The sequence below is a fragment of the Somniosus microcephalus genome, chromosome 16, assembly GCF_052327205.1.
Source record: "Somniosus microcephalus isolate GS21.2 chromosome 16, FLI_Smic_1.0, whole genome shotgun sequence".
In the NCBI taxonomy this organism is placed as follows: Eukaryota; Metazoa; Chordata; class Chondrichthyes; order Squaliformes; family Somniosidae; genus Somniosus; species Somniosus microcephalus.
The window spans coordinates 106,826,589-106,847,101 of record NC_141002.1 but is presented as its reverse complement, the minus strand read 5'-3'; the positions used below and the strand labels follow the sequence as shown (position 1 = coordinate 106,847,101).

At 45.3% G+C, this 20,513-nt stretch overlaps 1 protein-coding gene across 1 annotated transcript in view; it reads right to left on the bottom strand.

The window, feature by feature from the left end:
• Positions 1-20,513, bottom strand: part of polr3b (polymerase (RNA) III (DNA directed) polypeptide B) — a 112,243-nt gene that overhangs the window by 31,117 nt on the left and 60,613 nt on the right. The window contains exons 17-22 of the mRNA XM_086009694.1: positions 19,816-19,890; positions 18,297-18,395; positions 16,116-16,243; positions 11,119-11,328; positions 5,019-5,177; positions 3,713-3,830 (exon numbers count right to left, since the gene is read on the bottom strand). Coding sequence (XP_085865820.1) covers positions 3,713-3,830; positions 5,019-5,177; positions 11,119-11,328; positions 16,116-16,243; positions 18,297-18,395; positions 19,816-19,890 — 789 coding nt within the window. The remainder of the gene's footprint in view (positions 1-3,712; positions 3,831-5,018; positions 5,178-11,118; positions 11,329-16,115; positions 16,244-18,296; positions 18,396-19,815; positions 19,891-20,513) is intronic.

Below are 20,513 nucleotides of genomic sequence, written 5' to 3'. Positions count from 1 at the left end.
GCTTCTCTAATTTCCCTTTTAATGCCATCCCCAACCTCCGCATTACTGTTTGGAGGTCTATATACCACTCCCACTAACGTTTTCTGCCCCTTGGTATTTCTCAGTTCTACCCATGCAGATTCCACATCATCAGAGCTAATATCCTTCCTTACAATTGTGTTAATCCCTTCTTTAACCAGTAATGCTACCCCACCTCCCTTTCCTTTTTGCCTATCTTTACTTAATATTGAATACCCCTGGATGTTGAGTTCCCAGCCTTCGCCACCATGGAGCCATGTTTCCATAATCCCAATCAAATCATATTCGTTTACCTCTATTTACACAGCTAATTCATCCACCTTTTTACGAATGCTCCTTGCATTAAGACACAAAGCCTTCAGGCTTGTTTTTTTAACGCTCTTAGACCTATTAGAATTATTATTTACTGTGGCCATGTTTCATTTAAACCGTTGATTTCTCTGACTGCCACTTTTGTTTTTCTCCTTCCTATCTTTTGCTTTTATGCTTGTTTCCCTTTCCTCTGTCCCCCTGCTCAGGTTCCCAACCCCCTGCCATTTTAGTTTAAACCCTCCCCCAGAGCACTAGCAAACACTCCCCCATAGGACATCGGTCCCGGCCCTGCCCAGGTGCAAACCGTCCAGTTTGTACTGGTCCCACCTCCCCCAGAACCGGTTCCAATGTCCCAGGAATTTGAATCCCTCCCCCTGGCGCCATTCCTCTAGCCACGTAGTCATCTGAAATATTCTTCTATTTCTACTATCTATATCAATGATTTGGATGAGGAGACCAAATGTAATATATCCAAGTTTGCTGATGATACAAAGCTGGGTGGGAATGTAAGTTGTGAGGAGGGTGCAAGGAGGCTTCAAGGGGATAGAGACAGAATAAGTGAGTGGGCCAGGACATGGCAAATGGGATATAATGTGGAGAAATGTGAAGTTATCCACTTTGGTAGGAAAAATAGAAAAGCAGAGTATTTTTTAAATGGCGAGAGATGTTGGTGTTCAGAGGGACCTGGGTGCCCTTGTACACGAATCATTGAAAGTTAACAGGCAGGTACAGCAAAGCAAGTAAAGCAAATGCTATGTTGGCCTTTATTATAAGAGGATTTGAGTATAAGAGTAAAGACGTCTTACTCCAATTATATATGGCCATGGTGAGACCACACCTGGAGTATTGTGTACAGTTTTGGTCTCCTTACCTAAGGAAGGATATACTTGCCATAGAGGGAGTGCAACAAAGGTTCACCAGACTGATTCCTAGGATGGGGGATTGTCCTATGAGGAGAGATTGAGTAGACTCGGCCTAACATCTGTGGTAGGGAAATTATTGGAAAAAATTCTGAGGGACAAAATTAGTCTCCACTTGGAGAGGCAAGGATTAATCGGGGATAGTCAGCATGGCTTTGTCAAGGGTAAATCATGTCTGACCAATCTGATGGAATTTTTCGAGGGGATGACTAGGGGGGTGGATGAGGGAAATGCTGTGGATGTGGTTTACATGGACTTCAGTAAAGCTTTTGACAAAGTCCCACATAGGAGACTGGTCAAGAAGGTAAGAGCCCATGGGATCCAGGGTGCCTTGGCGCGTTGGATCCTAAACTGGCTGAGTGGCAGGAGGCAGAGGGTGATGGTCGAAGGTTGCTTTTGTGACTGGAAGCCTGTGTCCAGTGGGGTACCTCAGGGATCGGTGCTGGGTCCCTTGTTGTTTGTGATCTACATAAATGACTTGGATGAGAATGTAAAAGGTATGATCAGTAAGTTCGCAGACGACACGAAAATTGGTGGGGTGGTAAATTGCGAGGAGGAAAGCCTCAGGCTACAGGACGATATAAACGGGTTGGTCAGATGGGCGGAAAAGTGGCAAATGGAATTTAACCCTGAAAAGTGCGAGGTGATGCATTTTGGACGGACAAATAAGGTAAGGGAATACACAATGAGTGGTAGGACACTAGGAAGTACAGAGGGTCAGAGGGACCTTGGTGTACATGTACATAGATCCCTGAAGGCAGCGGAACAGGTAGATAAGGTGGTTAAAAAGGCATATGGGATACTTGCCTTCATTAGCCGAGGCATGGAATATAAGAGCAGGGAGGTTATGATGGAGCTGTACAAAACGCTGGTGAGGCCACAGCTGGAGTACTGTGTGCAGTTCTGGTCGCCTCACTATAGGAAGGATGTGATTGCTTTGGAGAGGGTGCAGAGAAGATTCACCAGGATGTTACCTGGGATGGAGCGCCTCAGCTATGAAGAGAGGCTGGACAGGCTGGGGTTGTTTTCCTTGGAGCAAAGAAGGCTGAGGGGGGACCTGATTGAGGTGTACAAAATGATGAGGGGCATAGATAGGGTAGATAAAGAGGAACTTTTCCCCTTAGTAGGGGGGTCAATAACAAGGGGGCATAGATTCAGGGTAAGGGGCAGGAGATTTAGAGGGGATTTGAGGAGGAACTTTTTCACCCAGAGGGTGGTTGGAATGTGGAACTCAATGCCTGAAAGGGTGGTAGAGGCAGGAACCCTCACAACATTCAAGAAGCATTTGGATGAGCACTTGAAATGCCATTGCATACAAGGCTATGGACCAAATGCTGGAAAATGGGATTAGACTGGACAGGGATGGATGGGCGGCGCGGACACGATGGGCCGAAGGGCCTCTTTCTGTGCTGTAAAACTCTATGACTCTATATTCTCTAGAGTTTAGAAGAATGAGAGGCGATCTCATTGAAACATACACAATTCTTACAGGGCTTGACAGGGTAGATGCAGGGAGGATGTTTCCCCTGGCTGGGGAGTCTAGAACCAGGGGTCACAGTCTCAGAATAAGGGGTCGGCCATTTAGGACTGAGATGAGGAGAAATTTCTTCACTCAGAGGGTGGTGAATCTTTGGAATTCTCTACCCCAGAGGGCTGTGGAGGCTCAGTCGTTGAGTATATTCAAGACAGAGATCGATAGATTTGTGGATATTAAGGGAATCAAGGGATATGGGGATAGTGCAGGAAAGTGGAGTTGAGGTAGAAGATCAGCCATGATCTAATTGAACGGCGGAGCAGGCTTGAGGGGCCCAATGGCCGACTCCTGCTCCCATTTCTTATGTTCTTATGATTCGATAGGAACTATTTCCTCTGGTGATCGAGCCCAGAACAAGGGAACACAATCTTAACATTAGAGCCAGGCTGTTCAGGAGTGAAATCAGGAAGCACTTTTTCACACAAGGGGCAGTGGAAATATGGAAAACTCTCCCCCAAAAAGGCTGTGTTGCTGGGGGTCAATTGGAGCTTTTAAGACTGAAATCGATAGATATTTGTTGGGTAAAGATATCAAGGTATATGGAGCAAAGGCGAGTAAATGGAATTCAGATACAGATCAGCCATGTTCTGATTGAATGATGGAACAGGCTCGAGGGGCTGAATGGCCTCCTCCTGTTCGTAAGGTTCTTATGTTCCTTTTTACCCGATTGTTTTTACTGGGAGCTTGCCAGGTGCAATATTGACTGTAGTGCTTAGCTATATTACAACAATTGCATTTCAGAGTAATTCAGTGGCTGTGAAGCACTGTGGGCCATCCTGAGGATGGGAAAGGTGCTATATAAATGCAAGTTCTTTCTTTTGTTCCTTAAATAGCAAGCATAAGAATTTTCCATCATCCTTCAGTCACCCAGTTTCCACTTTTTTTTTTTTTCGAAGGATGGGTGAGAGAGATCGGCGTTTGAACGTACGTGATTGGGACATCGCGAAACTGCGGCTGTTGGGATTGTGCGGTCCCCTCTAGCGGAGTCTGTGTAACTGTCGGCATCGATTTGTTCACCAGCACTTGTCTGTTTTCCACTTTCTCACCTAAGCAAAAATAAAGGTGAAATGGAAACTGTTTCTCATCAGGAGCTGACACTGCGCAATAGGACCAGTGTGAAACGCTTCCACAAATTCCAATTTACAGAGTGATTCACTGCAAATCAGCGAGAGCAAGATTTATTCTGATCAACGAAAAAGGATAAACTGCACGTTTTATTTTAGTACAGCTGGAACTATCCAGAGATACTCTGAAAGTAATGCAGTCCATCCAATATCCACCTCCCAGTGACTAACTACAGTTCTCGCTTTCCTCCTCTACATTGTACTGATCGGACAAGTACAATGAAAGTTAAACGTTTCGCCTCTAATTTCTGCCCCTGATCCTCACTTTTTGGAACTGGTGAGTAATGCTGGGCACGGTTTCACAGCCACTGGCAGTCCGCTGGTACCTACCAAAGTGTTCATTTTATTCATGCATTTGGGCTCCAGGCAGCCGATGCCAGCCAACTACTCGACTGAGAGAGGCATCACAGCGATGTCCGATTCTGTCTTCACCTTGCACACACACACTCTCTCTCTCTGCTAAGTCAGTCCCTGAGCAATGAGCGGGAACTCTGATTTAAAAAATAATGATTACTGCTGAGTTTTCCTGATGCTGTAAAGACTGAACAGGCTGGGGCTCTTTTCTGTAGAAAAGAGATAGCTGAGGGGTGACCTGATAGAGGTCTTTAGGATAATGAAAGGGTCAATAAGGTAAACGTAGCAAAAATGTTTCCACTTGTGGGGAGTCCAAAACTAGGGGCCATAAATATAAGATAATCACGAATAAATCCAATGGGGAATTCAGGAGAAACTTCTTTACCCAGAAAGTGGTGTGAATGTGGAACTTGCTGTCACAGGGAGTGGATGAGGTGAATAGCACAGGTGCATTTAAAGGGGAGGCTCGATAAACACGAGGGAGAAAGGAATAGAAGGATATGCTGATGGGGTGAGATGAAGGGGGTGGGAGGAGGCTCGTGTGGAGCATAAACACCGGCACGGACCAGTGGGGCCGAATGGCCTGTTTCTGTGCTGCAGACTCAATGTAAAAAAACTCACTGCAGCTTAAAGGAGCTTTGTTTGCTGTGAGCAGGAGTCAGTCACTGAAAGGAGGGCCGCACCCTGCTGTATTTTAATAAAATGCTAGTTTGTTCATTCTCTGCTCTAACCCAACAATCGCTTATGTTCCCTTACCTGGTGAGCAAATGCCGTCTGCATCTAAAATCTCATGCCGCCAAATTGGCTTTCGTGTAGCAGCATCGAGCATTGGACCCATGACTTTGTCAAAAGTTTGATTGGTGTAACGTTTAAGCGTACACTTTGCATTTTTATACACCAGGCACCTTCCAAAACCTGAAAGAAAAGAACAAGAATAAATGCAACAATTAGTACAACCAAGCACTCCTGAAACAGTCAGTCTCCAAAGACATGCACACTTTTCACGGGCACTTAATGTTGCTCCTCGCTTGGGGCAGTAGGTTGCTGTGCCGCTGATAAACTCAAACAAAAGCAGGGGTGGTGGGAAGAGGCAGGGGTGGTGGGAAGAGGCAGGGTGGGCAGTGCCAGTGAGGTCAGGGGGTGGAAGGGCTTTAGAGTAATCGGTATTCCAAGGCACCAGCCTTGGAAACTCCTATTACCATTATTAAAAAAAACTTGCAAAAACCAGTGTCTGTAAAACACATCCGGTGGAGTCCGAGCGGGCAGGCTGCTGGCGTTACAGCACTCGTCCAATACCATGTTGCCAGGGCGGCAAAAGAGACTGCAGGTGGAATGCTAAGGAATAGCCATGGCAGCCATTTCCCTCGCTACCTTTACAATGTTGTGTCACTGACCCGGAGGAGGGAGCTTTACAGTAACTGCTCAGTGGTTGAGTACATTCAAGACAGAGATGGATAGATTTTTGGACTCTAGGGGAATCAAGGGATATGGGGATAGTGCAGGAAGGTGGAGTTGAGGTAGATGATCAGCCATGATTTTATTGAATGGCGGAGCAGGCTCGAAGGGCCAAATGGCCGACTCCTGCTCCTATTTCTTGTGTTCTTATAACAACAACTGCCTCTGCATTACAACACCACCAGTTTCAGGATAGGCAGTATCTTACTGAGGAACAAACACACTCAGAGTTCAAATACTCCTGCACAGCGGGATGTAGGAGGAAGCGAGATTAAAATAAACCCAGCACAGAACTCAGTGTTTTCGGGACCTCTCGAGTCCCATCATGCATTGTGTGTTTATACCAGGGTTCCGGCAACTAATTTAAGAAAAATCTGCGCTAAGAGTGCCCGATCACGTGAAAAGTTTGCGTACAACAAATAACACTTATTGATCGGGAGGTTTCTGCTTCTTCAGTGGGTTGAGAACGGACCTGGCCCGGGTAAATTGGAATCAAAGATTGGCAGGCAAAACTGCAATCGAACAATGGGCTGCCTTTAAAGAGGAGATGGTTCAGATACAGTTGAAGTACATTCCCACGAGGGGGAAAGGTAGGTCAACTAAAGTCAGAGCTCCCTGGATGATGAAAGAGATAGAGAGTAAGATAGAGATGATAAAGCAGAAAAACAGTGCGCATGACAGATGTCAAGTTGAGAATACAAGTGAGAATCAGGTTGAATATAGAAAGTTCAGTGGGGAAGTGGAAAAGGAAATAAGAGGGACAAAGAGAGAGTATGAGAATAGACTGGCAGCTAACATAAAAGGGAATCCAAAAGTCTTCTATAGGCATATAAATAATAAACGGATAGTAAGAGGAGGGGTTGGGCTGATTAGGGACCAAAAAGGAGACCTATGCATGGAGGCAGAGGGCATGGCTGAGGTACTAAATGAGTATTTTGCATCTGTCTTCACCAAGTAAGAAGATGCTGTCAAAGTCATAGTAAAGGAGGAGGTAGTGGAGATACTGGATGGGATAAAAATTGATAACGAGGAGGTACTAGAAAGGCTGTCTGTACTTAAACTTGATAAGTCACCAGGACCGGATGGGATGCATCCTAGGATGCTGAGGGAGGCTAAGGTTGGAAATTGCGGAGGTACTGGCCATAATCTTTGAATCCTCCTTAGATACGGGGGTGGTGCCAGAGGACTGGAGAATTGCAAATGTTACACCCTGTTCAAAAAAGGGTGTAAAGATAAACCCAGCAACTACAGGCTAGTCAGTTTAACCTCGGTAGTGGGGAAGCTTTTAGAAACGATAATCCGGGACAGAATTAAGTCACTTGGGCAAATGTGGATTAATTAAGGAAAGCCAGCACGGATTTGTCAAAGGCAAATCGTGTTTAACTAACTTGATTCTGAGTTTTTTGATGAGGTAACAGAGAGGGTTGATGAGGGCAATGTGGTTGATGTGGTGTACATGGATTTCCAAAAGGCGTTTGATAAAGTGCCACATAATAGGCTTGGCAGCAAAGTTGAAGCCCATGGAATAAAAGGGACAGTGGCAGCATGGATACGGAATTGGCTAAGTGACAGGAAACAGAGAGTAGTGGTGAATGGCTGTTTTTCAGACTGGAGGAAGGTATACAGTGGTGTTCCCCAGGGGTCGGTTCTAGGACCACTGCTTTTCTTGATATATATTAATGACTTGGACTTGGGTGTACAGGGCACAATTTCAAGGGAGGATAGTGATAGACTTCAAGAGGACAGGCTGGTGGAATGGGCAGATAAATAGCAGATGAAATTTAACGCAGAAAAGTGTGAAGTGATACATTTTGGTAGGAAGAATGAGGAGAGGCAATATAAATTAAAAGGTACAATTCTAAAGGGGGTGCACGAACAGAGAGACCTGGGGGTATGTGTGCACAAATCATTGAAGGAGGCAGGGCAGGTTGAGAAAGCGGTTAAAAAGCATACGGGATCCTGGGCTTCATAAATAGAGGCATAGAGTACAAAAGCAAGGAAGTTATGATGAACCTGTGTAAAACACTGGTTCGGCCTCAACTGGAGTATTGTGTCCAATTCTGGGCACCGCACTTTAGGAAGGATGTGAAGGCTTTAGAGTGTGCAGAAAGGATTTACAAGAATGGTTCCAGGGATGAGGGACTTCAATTAGTTGGATAGACTGGAGAGGCTGGGGTTGTTCTCCTTGGAGCAGAGAAGGTTGAGAGGAGATTTGATAGAGGTGTTCAAAATCATGAGGGGTCTGGACAGAGTAGATAGAGAGAAACTGTTCCCATTGGTGGAAGGGTCGAGAACCAGAGGACACAGGTTTAAGGTGATTGGCAGAAGAACCAAAGGCGACATGAGGAAAAACTTTTTTACGCAGCGAGTGGTTAGGATCTGGAATGCACTGCCTGAGAGGGTGGTGGAGGCAGATTCAATCAAGGCTTTCAAAAGGGAATTGGATAAGTACCTGAAAGAAAAAAATCTGCAGGGCTACGGGGAAAGGTCGGGGGAGTGGGGCTGGCGGAAATGCTCTTACAGAGAGCCGGCACGGGCTCGACGGGCCGAATGGCCTCCTTCTGTGCTGTAACCATGCTATGATTCAATTGCCGGACTGCGATTTAGAAACATAGAAACTAGGAGCAGGAGTAGGCCATTCGGCCCTTCGAGCCTGCTCCGCCATTCAACAAGATCATGGCTGATCATCCAAACCCTAGCACCCGGTCCCTACACCGACAGCCATCCCACCCAAGCCCTATCCCCGTAACCCCACATATTTAATCCCCCCTAACACTAAGGGCCAATTTTTATCATGGCCAATCAACCTAACCCGCACATCTTTGGACTGTGGGAGGAAACCGGAGCACCCGGAGAAAACCCATGCAAACACGGGGAGAATGTGCAAACTCCACACAGACAGTCACCCGAGGCCGGATTTGAACCCGGGTCCCTGGCGCTATGAGGCAACAGTGCTAACCACTATGCCACCGTGCTGCCCAATTTCCCAATCATTCACTAGGAGTATAAAATCGCAGGCCAGCAAACACAGGATCTGAAAACGCTGGCCTCTGTGTAGCTGAATGCAGCATCCTACAAACAGCAAAGGGCTGAATGACCAGTTAATCTGTTTCTTGGTTGAGGGAGGATTATCGGCTGGGACACCAAGGGAGCTCTCTGCTCTTCTTCCAATAGTGCCATGGGATGTATAGTGCCCACCTGAACCACTGCAGCAGGCAGACGGGGACGCAGCTTAACATCTCATCGCAGAGGATCACGGTATAATAGGTTTGTAAAAAAAAAAACAGCAAATATTGTTCTTTGCAGTCAGCACCATGGGGGCTTGCTGCATGGACTGCGATACACAGTTGCAGCTCTGTGATGTGCTCACTTGGCAGTTGTAGCTAGAAGTGTGGGTTACTAGGGTGATGGCAATCGAGAATCAGTGTACGGTTGCCAACGAAGGTTGGATTGCAGTCTGGGAGGTTTCATCGTGTGACCTCCCAAGTCCAATGTCTGAGGCCGGACCAGACCATTCGCAAGCTTGGTGTGGTATTTGACCGAGATGAGCTTATGGCTACATATCCGCTCCATCACCAAGACCACCTACTTCCACCTCCGTAACATCGCCCGTCTCCATCCCTGCTTCAGCCCACCTGCTGCTGAAACCCTCATCCATGCCCATGTTACCTCTAGACTCGACTATTCCAACACTCTCCTGGCCGGCCTCCCAGCTTCCACCCTCCAAAAACTTCAGCTCATCCAAAACTCTGCTACTCCGTATCCTAACTTGTACCAAGTCCCAGTCACCCATCACCCCTGTGCTCGCTGACCTACACTGGCTCCCAGTCCGGCAACGCCTCAATTTTAAAATTCTCATCCTGGTTTTCACATCCCTCCATGACCTCGCCCCTCCCTAGCACTGTAACCCCCTCCAGCCCTACAATCCTCCGAGATCTCTGCGCTCCTCCAATTCTGGCCTCTTGCACATCCTTGATGATCATCGCCTCACCATTGGTGGCCGTGCCTTCCGCTGCCTGGGCCCTAAGCTCTGGAATTCACTCCCTAAACCTCTCCGCCTCTCTCACCTCCTTTAAGACGCTCCTTAAAACCGACCTCTTTGAGCAAGCTTTGGTCACCAGTCCTAATATCTCATGTGGCTCGGTGTCAAATGTTGTTTGATAACACGTCTGTGAAGCGCCTTGGGATGTTTTACTATGTTAAAGGTGCTATGTAAATACAAGTTGTTGTTGTAATGGCGGCTACAATATCCACAATCCCCAACGCCCCAGAAACCACGCTATCTATTGTGTGCTTTAACTGGATTGCGCATGCGGCCCCGCTGTTTGTTTTGAGTCTGTCCGGAAAGGCACTGGAGAAGAAACTGCCTATGGTTCTTCTTCCAGATTGCTCGCAGGAGTGTCTGGGAGATTAATTTTTAATACTGGGAGGCTCCAAGACCTTCCGAGAGCATTGGGCACCCTAGTGCTGTTTCATACTGAACACATGGGCTTCCAAAGATTGAGTTAGCAAGCACCAGGGTCGGTTTTTAGCTCATGAATCAATTGTGGTCAATATTAAACCTGTGGGATGGACTCCACGTGTGTGATATATGGAGTTAGCGCGCAATCGTTCTGCTGTGTAGTATTTAACGTTACAGCTTTATAATCCATAGTCTGGAACACGCAGGGAATGGACAGTGACAACTCACTATGGCACCAGGAAGAGAGTTAATTTCCTGAGTGAGTATGACTGAGTTCCCATTTTCATGGCAAATTAAACTTCATTATTGTGGTGGTGGGGAGTTATATATTATATATCTGTTAACTTATTTGTTCTCCGGATGTGGGCGTTACTGGTAAGGCCAGCAAGACTGCATCAACCCTGGCTCAGTGGGTAGCACTCTTGCCTCAGTCAGAAGGTTGTGGGTTCAAGTCCCATTCTGGATACTTGAGCACAGAAACCTAGGCTGACACTCCCAGTGCTGCACTGAGGGAGTGCTGCACTGTCGGAGGTGCCATCTTTCGGTTGAGATGTTAAATCGAGACCCTGTCTGCTTTTTCAGGTGGATGTAAAAGAACCCACAGCGCTATTTTGTAAAAGAGCAGGGGAGTTCTCCCTGGTATCCTGGCCAATATTTATCCCTCAATCAACATCACTAAAACAGATTATCCGGTCATTATCACATTGCTGTTTGTGGGATCTTGCTGTGTGCAAACTGGCGTTTCCTACATCACAACAGTGACTACACTTCAGGAGTACTTCATTGGCTGTAAAGCGCTTTGGGACATCCTGAGGTTGTGAAAGGCGCTGTGGAAATGCAAGTTCTTTCTGTCTTTCTACAATGCTCAACAAAGGCCAAATAATTCTGTGAGTCTAGTGCACGCACTTTGTAGGTACACTATGCGATAAAATAGCTTACCTCTATCCAAAGAAGCCTTATTTAGGATAAGAGCATCTTCAATATCATAGCCGCTGTAGCTCATCACTGCAATTGTGGCATTCTGCCCGGCTGGTAGCTTTTCAAAATCAATCAGTTCGATGGATTTGGTCTTCACCATGGGTTTCTGAGGATAGGCGAGCAGGTACATGAGGGTGTCGATCCGGTTACGCTGGTTGTAGCCAATTGTACCTGCAGGGACACAATAATAACATTTCTGCGTTCCTGAAAGTAATCCTGCAGACCATTCCAGACCAGCAACCTTTGCCGAGCTCATTCCCTGGTGTACAGATCAAATCAGAACCCTTAGCCGCAGACCCAGAAAAAAAAACAGGCGATAAAAAAACAAAATCCCAGCATGAAGCAGGTGCAAATAAAGGTGACTCTTCCTCGGTCAGATTTCATTCATTAATTTTTTACAGTAGTTTCCCGATTATAATACGAGAACTCATAGACTTGTCTGGAGAACCATTTATATCCAGGGAATGCAATGCCCTGAATTCTCCACTTTTTAAACACCTAGAGGAGTATAGTAGGCTATCAGGACGCTGGGAAATTGCCGTCTGGTAAACTCGTACCTCAACGGCAAGTGTAGAATCAATGTACTGTACATGCGTCACATCAAATGAAACAATTTCATCCTTCCCACAGACTAGGTGCTGGTAACTGCTTGTGATGGTTTATTTTCCAAAAGTAACATGCTGAAGTAGCAGTTACTGAAGTGTGAACTAAGGAGTCATTTAAATATAAAAACCCTCTGCAAGAATCTCCGCTTGGGCTTTGGCCAATTATCCCCGGGTGGAATCTGCTTGCTACACAACTTCTTAAACACGACGTGAGGAAGCTATTGTGACTGCACCTCAATCCGAAACAAAACAGTGAAATTCATGGCACGGCAGCCGAAGAAATAAAAACTATCAGCAGTTTTGCGGAACTTAAATCAATGCAGACTTCCTCTTCCAAACTTGTAATGAGGAAAATCTCGAGAGCACGAATCTACAAACCTGTAAATGGAAGTTACAGTTGCTGTTAATGGGCCACTGTACATCTTAGTACCTTTTTTTATTTAAATAGAAATACTCAAAGGGGAAAATTTTGCAGGGCTGTGGGGAAAGGGCAGGCGAGAGTAGGACTAATTGGAGAGCTCTTTCAAAGAGCCGACAGTCACGATGGGCCGAATAGCCTCCTTCTGTGCTGCATCATTCTATGTTTCTAATATAATGTAGCTTCCCAGAGCTCTCCAATTAGTCCTACTCCCCTGCTCTTTCCCCACAGTCCTGCAAATTTTTCCTTTTCAAGTATTTATCCAATTCCCTTTGAAAGTTACTATTGAATCTGCTTCAGCGCCCTTTCAGGCAGCGCATTCCAGATCATAAAAACTCGCTGCGTAAAACAAATTCTCATCTCCTCTCTGGCACTTTTGCCAATTATCTTAAATCTGTGTCCTCTGGTTACCGACCCTCTTGTCAGCGGAAACAGTTTCTCCTCATTTACTCTAGCAAAACCCCTCGTAATTTTGAACACCTCTGTTAAATCTCCCCATAACCTTCTCTGCTCTAAGGAGAAAAATCCCAACTTCTCCAGTCTCTCCACATAACTGAAGTCCTCCCGGTACCATTCTAGTAAATCTTATCTTGTGGTGAGTTAGTTCAGCCAATACTCAACACAGTCCCAGTTAAATGTAACTCGTTCTTTTCCACAAAGGCCGCACATTGTAATGATGGTGCCATTAATCATAGCTATGCATTCAGCCTGCTCAACATTTACATGCAGGTTTTGACAGTCGCCCCGCTTTCCAACGTCAGAAGTGACGACAGGGCACTGTATCCAGGGAGCTGATTGTACAAGCTCAGGGTCTGGGCAGCTGAATACACCAGCCACAGAGAGAAACAGACAATGAATTGCAAATGACACTCCAAAACAAAAACACAAAAAGCTTCACACACAAAACCAACAAAGGGGCTCTGCATATATATCGATCTGCTGTTCTGTATGCACTGATCCTACTTAACTGTGTGTGGCAACAAACTGTTCACTTTGAAAATGATGTCAAATGGGTACAAACACAGAAAGCAATTAGGAGAAACCTTTAGCGCTGGTCTCGCACCACTGACCCACTCCCAGGAAAGATCAGCGACAGAAACAACGCTCAGAGAAACAACCTCTAGGAATATCTCTATAGGAATACGCAGCGAGAAAGAAACTCGTCTTATCACAATATAATATAGAATCACTGAAGTTACAGCGGGGAAGGAGGCCATGCAGCCCCTCATGCCTGTGTTCTTCAACTGGAGCTACATCTTCCAATCCCGTTTCCTTGCCCTTCCCCCCTCCACCATCTTTCTAGTCTGCCTTTTCAAATATTTAGCGAAGTCCCTTTGAAATGATATTGTAGCCTCCGTCTCAGTGGCCCCTTGTGATAAAGCAGTCCTTGATCGAATAGCCCGCTTTGTGAGCAAAAATTATTTCAATTGCCCCCATCACTCTGGCAGTGATGCTTCTCAGTCTGTGCCTCTTGTGACCGATTCACCAACCAGGGCAAACAAACTCTCACTATTTCCCTTCTCAAAGCCTGATCTTGACCACCTCTATTAGATTCCCCCTTTCACCCTCTCTTGTTCCTGTCATTTTTTTTTTGAGCCTTTCGTCATCGTTTATAGTTAATTTTTTTCAATCTAAGCAAGCAATGGTTAGCATTTAAAGAATTAATACATTATTTACAACAAATATACATTCCTTTAAGACACAAAAACCCCACAGGAAAAGTGGTCCAACCGGAGCTAACAAGAGAAGTTAAAGATAGTATTAGGAGATAGTAAAGGAAGAGGCTTATAATGTTGCCAAAAAGAGTAAGCCTGAGGATTGGGAGGATTTTAGAATTCAGCAAAGGAGGACCAAGAAATTGAAAAAGAAAGGGAAAATAGAATGAGAGTAAACTAGCAAGAGACATAAAAACAGACTGTAAAAGCTCTATAGGTATGTAAAAAGGAAAAGATTAGCGAAAGTAAATGTGGGTCCCTTACAGGCTGAGACAGGAGAAATTATAATGGGGAATAAGGAAATGGCAGAGAAATTAAACAAATACTTTGTGTCTGTCTTCACGGACGAAGACGCAAAAAACTTCCCGGAAATAGTGGAGAACCAAGGATCTAGCGAGAATGAGGAACTGAAAGAAATTAGGATTAGTAAAAAAAAAAGTACTGGAGAAATTAATGGGACTGAAAGCTAATAAATCCCCTGGACCTCATGGACAACATCCAAGGGTTTTGAAAGAGGTGATTATAGAAATAGTGGATGCATTGGTTGTCATTTTCCAAAATTCCATAGATCCTAGAATGGTTCCCGCAGTTTGGAAGGTAGCAAATGTAACCCCACTATTTAAGAAAGGAGGGAGAGAGAAAATGGCGAACTACAGACCAGTTAGCCTGACATTAGTAGTAGGGAAAATGCTAGAATCTATTATTAAGGACGTGGTAACAGGGCACTTAGAAAATAATAATAGGATTGGGCAGAGTCATCACGGATTTCTGAAAGGGAAATCATGTTTGACAAATCTGTTAAGAGTTTTTTGAGGTTGTAACTAGCAGAATAGATAAGGGAGAACCAGTGGATGTGGTGAATTTGGATTTTCAGAAGGCATTTGATAAGGTGCCACACAAGAGGTTATAAAACAAAATTAAGGCTCATGGGATATGGGGTAATACACTAGCATGGATTGAGTATTGGTTAACAGACAGGAAACAGAGAGTAGTAATAAACGGGTCATTTTCAGGTTGGCAGACTGCAACTAGTGGGGTACCGCAAGGATCAGTGCTTGGGCCTCAGCTATTCACAATCTACATCAATGATTTGGATGAGGGGACCAAATGTAATATATCCAAGTTTGCTGATGATACAAAGCTGGGTGGGAGTGTAAGTTGTGAGGAGGGTGCAAGGAGGCTTCAAGGGGATATAGACAGGTTAAGTGAGTGGGCAAGAACATGGCAAATGAAACATAATATGGAAAAATGTGAAGTTATCCACTTTGGTAGGAAAAATAGAAAAGCAGAGCATTTTTTAAATGGAGAGAGATTGGGAAATGTTGGTGTTCAGAGGGACCTGGGTGTCCTTGTACACGATTCACTGAAAGTTAACATGCAGGTACAGCAAGCAATTAGGAAAGCAAATGGTATGTTGGCCTTTATTACAAGAGGATTTACGTACAAGAGTAAAGACGTCTTACTGCAATTATATAGGACCCCGGTGAGACCACACCTGGAGAACTGTGTACAGTTTTGGTCTCCTTACCTAGGGAAGGATATACCTGCCATAGAGGGAGTGCAACGAAGGTTCACCAGGCTGGTTCCTGGGATGGGGGTGATTGTCCTACGAGGAGTGATTGAGTAGACTAGGCCTATATTCTCTAGAGTTTAGAAGAATGAGAGGTGATCTCATTGAAACATACAAAATTCTTACAGGGCTTGACAGGGTAGATGCAGGGAGGATGTTTCCCCTGGCTGGGGAGTCTAGAACCAGGGGTCACAGTCTCAGAATAAGGGGCCAACCATTTAGGACTGAGATGAGGAGAAATTTCTTCACTCAGAGGGTGGTGAATCTTTGGAATTCTCTGCCCCAGAGGGCTGTGGAGGCTCAGTCGTTGGGTATATTCAAGACTGAGATCGATAGATTTTTGAATATTAAGGGAATCAAGGGATATGGGGATAGTGCAGGAAAGTGGAGATGAGGTAGAAGATGAGCCATGGTCTTATTGCACGGCAGAGCAAGCTCGAAGGGCCAATTGACCTTCTCCTGCTCCTATTTCTTATGTTCTTAAGTTTATTACTACATTGCAGATTTGAAAAGATTGCGGCCAAATACAGCAAGACAGATTCAATGCTTTGGTCACAAACTCCTGGATATAGTTCAGAGTTTCTCCTTTTACAGAAAGACGCGGTTTAAGCAAAAGCTGCACAAATTTTCACAAGGCGAGCAACTCTTACCCATGGCTTGTTTCCCCATAGCGCACTGGTAGGTGTTCCTAGGAGACTGATTGTGGTGAGGGTAGGGAATGAGCCCTGCACACACGCCCAGCAGTGTAAACGGTTCAATCTCCAAGTGGGTCGTAGATCTGTAATAGTGAGCAAGAGAGCACATCTCAGACACTTTAAAGAGAAAAACAAAATCAAAATTGTCAGCAGTAAAGTATAATGGAGCGCCCTGTTTACAATGTTCCTGTTAAGCTGCGCAGTCATCTGCAAGGTCCTGTGCAGGCCGCTCACCGGCTATCACAATGTAGAGACCGTGCATGCGCAAAAATCTGAATGTGCCGCATGGCATGGGGAGGCAGGCCATGCAAGAGGCAGTGCGGCTTACGGGGGACATTGCATGTTTAGTTATTTCTAGCTCAATGATTACAATAATTAGGGAATTATTTTTAATTTCTAGGATGGTGAACAGGTGTATTAGGAGCAGCAAAACATTTCTTTTCACAGTACTGTATTGTATTGTTATCCTTAGAGCAGAGAGGGCCAAGGGAAGATTTAATAGAGGTGTTTAAAATGATGACGGGTCTTTCTAGAGTAAATAAGGAGAAACTGTTTCCAGTGGCAGGAGGGTCGGTAACCCGAGGACACAGATTGAAGGTAATTGGCAAAAGGACCAGAGGGGAGATGAGGAGAATTTTTTTAAATTTTTAAAAAAAAAAATTTTTTAAACACAGCGAGTTGTTGTGATCTGGAATGCGCTGCCTGAAAGGGCGGTAGAAGCAGATTCAATAGTAACTTTCAAAAGGGAATTGGATCAATACTTGAAAAGGAAAAATTTGCAGGGCTGTGGGGAAAGAGCAGGAGAGTGGGACTAATTGGAGAGCTCTTTCAAAGAGCCGGCACAGGCACGATGGACTGAATGGCCTCCCCGATTGTCTCCCCCCCCCCCCCCCCCCCGCTGTCCCAGCTGGTTGATCAAGCACGGACCCCTCGCGCACTGCCCCAAGTCTGACCTTACCAGAGAATTCACCACCAAACCACCGCCATGTGGGAGAGGCCGGGACCCTGACGGTTGAGAGAAGTTGGTGGCGGCAACGCCCCCAAATGGATAAGGCCCTAGACGTCAATACAAGGAAGCGGGCTGCCGAGCCAGGAAGGGAGGAGTGGCCTGTAGTTTGATCCAGAACTGGGCTATGAGCAGGTTTTTAAAGGTGGAGGGAAAGATGCAGAGGAAGAGGGGGTTAGGAAAGGAGTTCCAGAGTGTGGACGGAGGCAGTTGAAAGCTCTTCCATCAATGATGGGATCGGGAGGGATGAGAGGATGCACGGGGAGCAGGAGTCAGAGGAGCAGAATGTTAGGGAAATGATATCAGGCTGGAGCAGATTGCAGAGCCAGGGTGGGGCAAGGCCATGGGGGGAATTTATGGACGAGCATAATTGAAAGAGTTAGGAGACGGGGAGCCAATGCAGGTTGGTGAGGGCAAGGGTGGGGGCCGAGCAGGGTTAGAGCAGCGAGTGACACCGTATCTCGGGACGGATAGATCTGCCTTGGGGAGGATGTAGTGCAGATTCACAAGAATGATACCAGGGCTTAGAGACTTAAATTATCGGGAACAGGTTGCATAAACTAGGCTTGTATTCCCTTGAGTTTATCAGGTTGATGGGTGATCTGGTTGAGCTGTTTAAAATTATTTGATAGGGTAGATACAGAGAAACTATTTCCTCTGGTGGGGGAATACAGAACGAGGGGGCATAAACGTAAAATAAGAGCTAGGTCATTCAGGGGGATGTCTGGAAGCACCTTTTCCACACAAAGGGTAGTGGAAATCTGGAACCCTCTCCCCCAAAATACTGGGGATGTTGGGGGAGAACTGAAGCTTTCAAGACTGAGATTGTTAAGATTTTTGTTGGGTAAGGGTATCAAGGGATATGGAGCAAAGGCGGGTATATAGAGCAGAGGTGCAGATCAGCCATGATCTGAGTGAATGACGGAACAGGCTCGAGGGGCTGAATAGCCTCGTCCTGTTCCTATGTTCTAACCAGGTATTATCATCCTAGGGAGGGAGCTTCTACATAAGAAAATTACATGTTTGTATTGTCTTTGTGCAGAATTAACAAATTATACTTGAAAATGAATTATAATTTAACCTAAAATCACTCCTGCAGATACATCAAGTGCAGCAGTTTCTATACTTACTTGTTGATCATATGCTCGTAAAGTGCAATATAGCAATCATTTTCTTCATTGACATCGAGGTACTCCACTAACCCCTCGTGCAGGAAATCTTCAAAGGACCTGCACACGAATTGTAAAAATTAAACCAACCATTGCATTATGACAGTTGGAGTACCTTTGGGTATTTTTCAATCTCAGAATTGAACCTTTTTGTCTTCAGATGTTTATCTAATTCCCTCTTAAATGATATGATGGAATCTGCATCAATATCCGAGTGGAAATGTATTCAAAAGTTCTCAACCACCTGCATGAAAACTTGCCGTCTACCCTGCCCCTTTACACTTCTCGTGCTAATCCTGAGTCAATGTCCCTCGCTATCGATTCACCAGTGGGAATGATCTTTCAGTACTTGCCCTCTCAAACGCCTCCACAATTTTAAACACTTTATACCAGCTCCTCCCGTTAATCTTCTTGCCTCCGGTAAATTCAGCTCCAGTCTCTCCTCCCATCTATAATCCCCTCACTCCTGGCACCATCCCAGCTAATCTCTGTTGCAGCTTTTCCATGTCTCCAATATCCTTTCTGCAATGGGGTGTGAAGAATTGAGTACAATACTCTAAACTAATGAAAAACCCCACAGATCATTACCTTTCTTAAAAAAATATATTTTCAATTTACATTCCAGAAATTAATTGACAGCTTGGACTATTTTGCATCTTATAATTATTGTAAAGTGGCTTCCCCCCAAATATTGGACTATATCATTTCAAATTTTAAAAAGTAGAATAAAGGACAAAATTTCAGCTCGCATATCTTGTGCGAGTTTTATCACCACCTTCTTGGTTTTGAATTTCATTTCCTAACTATAAAACCCAGAATCCCATTTGCGCTTATTAATGGTTTTTTCCCCCCTATCTGTCAGCCGTGGCTCAGTGGACAGCACTCTTGCCTCGGAGTCAGAAGGTTGTGGGTTCAAGTCCAACTCCAGAGACTGGAACACAACAATCTAGGCTGACACTCCAGTGCAGTGCTGAGGGAGCGCTGCACTGTTGGAGGTGCCGTCTTTCGGATGAGACATGAAACTGAGGCCCCGCCTGCTCTCTAAGTTGGATGTAAAAGATCCCATGGCACTCCAGAGTGTGATTCAGGATACAAGAAGCAAAACAATCCTGAGTAGAGAGTAAAAAAAAACTCAAAATGCAACACCCCTTTCCCCCTCTCTGCACCCTTCCACACAACCATGCACATTCAAAAAGGCAGGCAAATAAATAAGGCGGCTGCCAATACTGATCGACAGCTAGTTACTAGGAGGAAAATAAGGCAGCGTGAGGGGGAACAGGCCACCAATTTCCTCCCTCTGTGGGAAGGTACTGATTCTCCCCCAGCACCCCCCTCGCCCAGCACAGATTGCCCAATATCAGGAACACGCCTGCTGGAGAATCACGGGTGCAAGCAGCGTCACACTGCTATGATACAGTGCGCACTAATTACCCATTTCAACAAAAAGATCCCGTCAATATTAAATGGATATTGAGATTACCTGTAGCCCTGAGAGAGCTCTTCAATGTGCTTGTTTGTTACGGCTGGTTTCCAATGCCTCACGATGATGTAGGGTCTAAACACAAAGTTAATCAGAGAAATTTCATTAGAAATATCTGAAGAGGGAGGAAAGCCAATATTCTCCAGTACGACCGATGACTGTGTCTTTTTCTAGAGCAAAGAACTTGAGAATAAAAAACATCCACTGAAATTCCACTCCAAATCCGAAACAATCATCAAGTGTGGGAATATTTTAAGTTTTGCAGATTCAAACTTTCAACACAATTACTGGAGCCATGCATACACTGAGCTTCAGACATGGTGATTCGAGTTGTGTTCAACTCCTCGTTACATCAAATGGATTTTACATTGAAGTTAGGTACAGAAACCAAGATTGCGTTGTGCACCAGCCTAGTTACCGTAACCAAAATGCTACTAGTTACCCTAAAAGTGTCCTACCTGGTTTACTTGGCAAACGGTTACAAAATATTCAGCAAAGGCTCAGTGGGTAGCAACTCTTGCCTCCGAGTCAGAAGGCTGCAGGTTCAAGTCCCACTCCAGTGACTTGAGCACGTACTCTTGGCTGGTACTCCAGGTCAGTACTGAGGGAGTGCTGCACTGTCGGAGGCGCTGTCTTTCGGATGACGTAAAAGATCCCATGGTACTATTGGAAGAGGAGCTGGGGATTTCTCCCCGGTG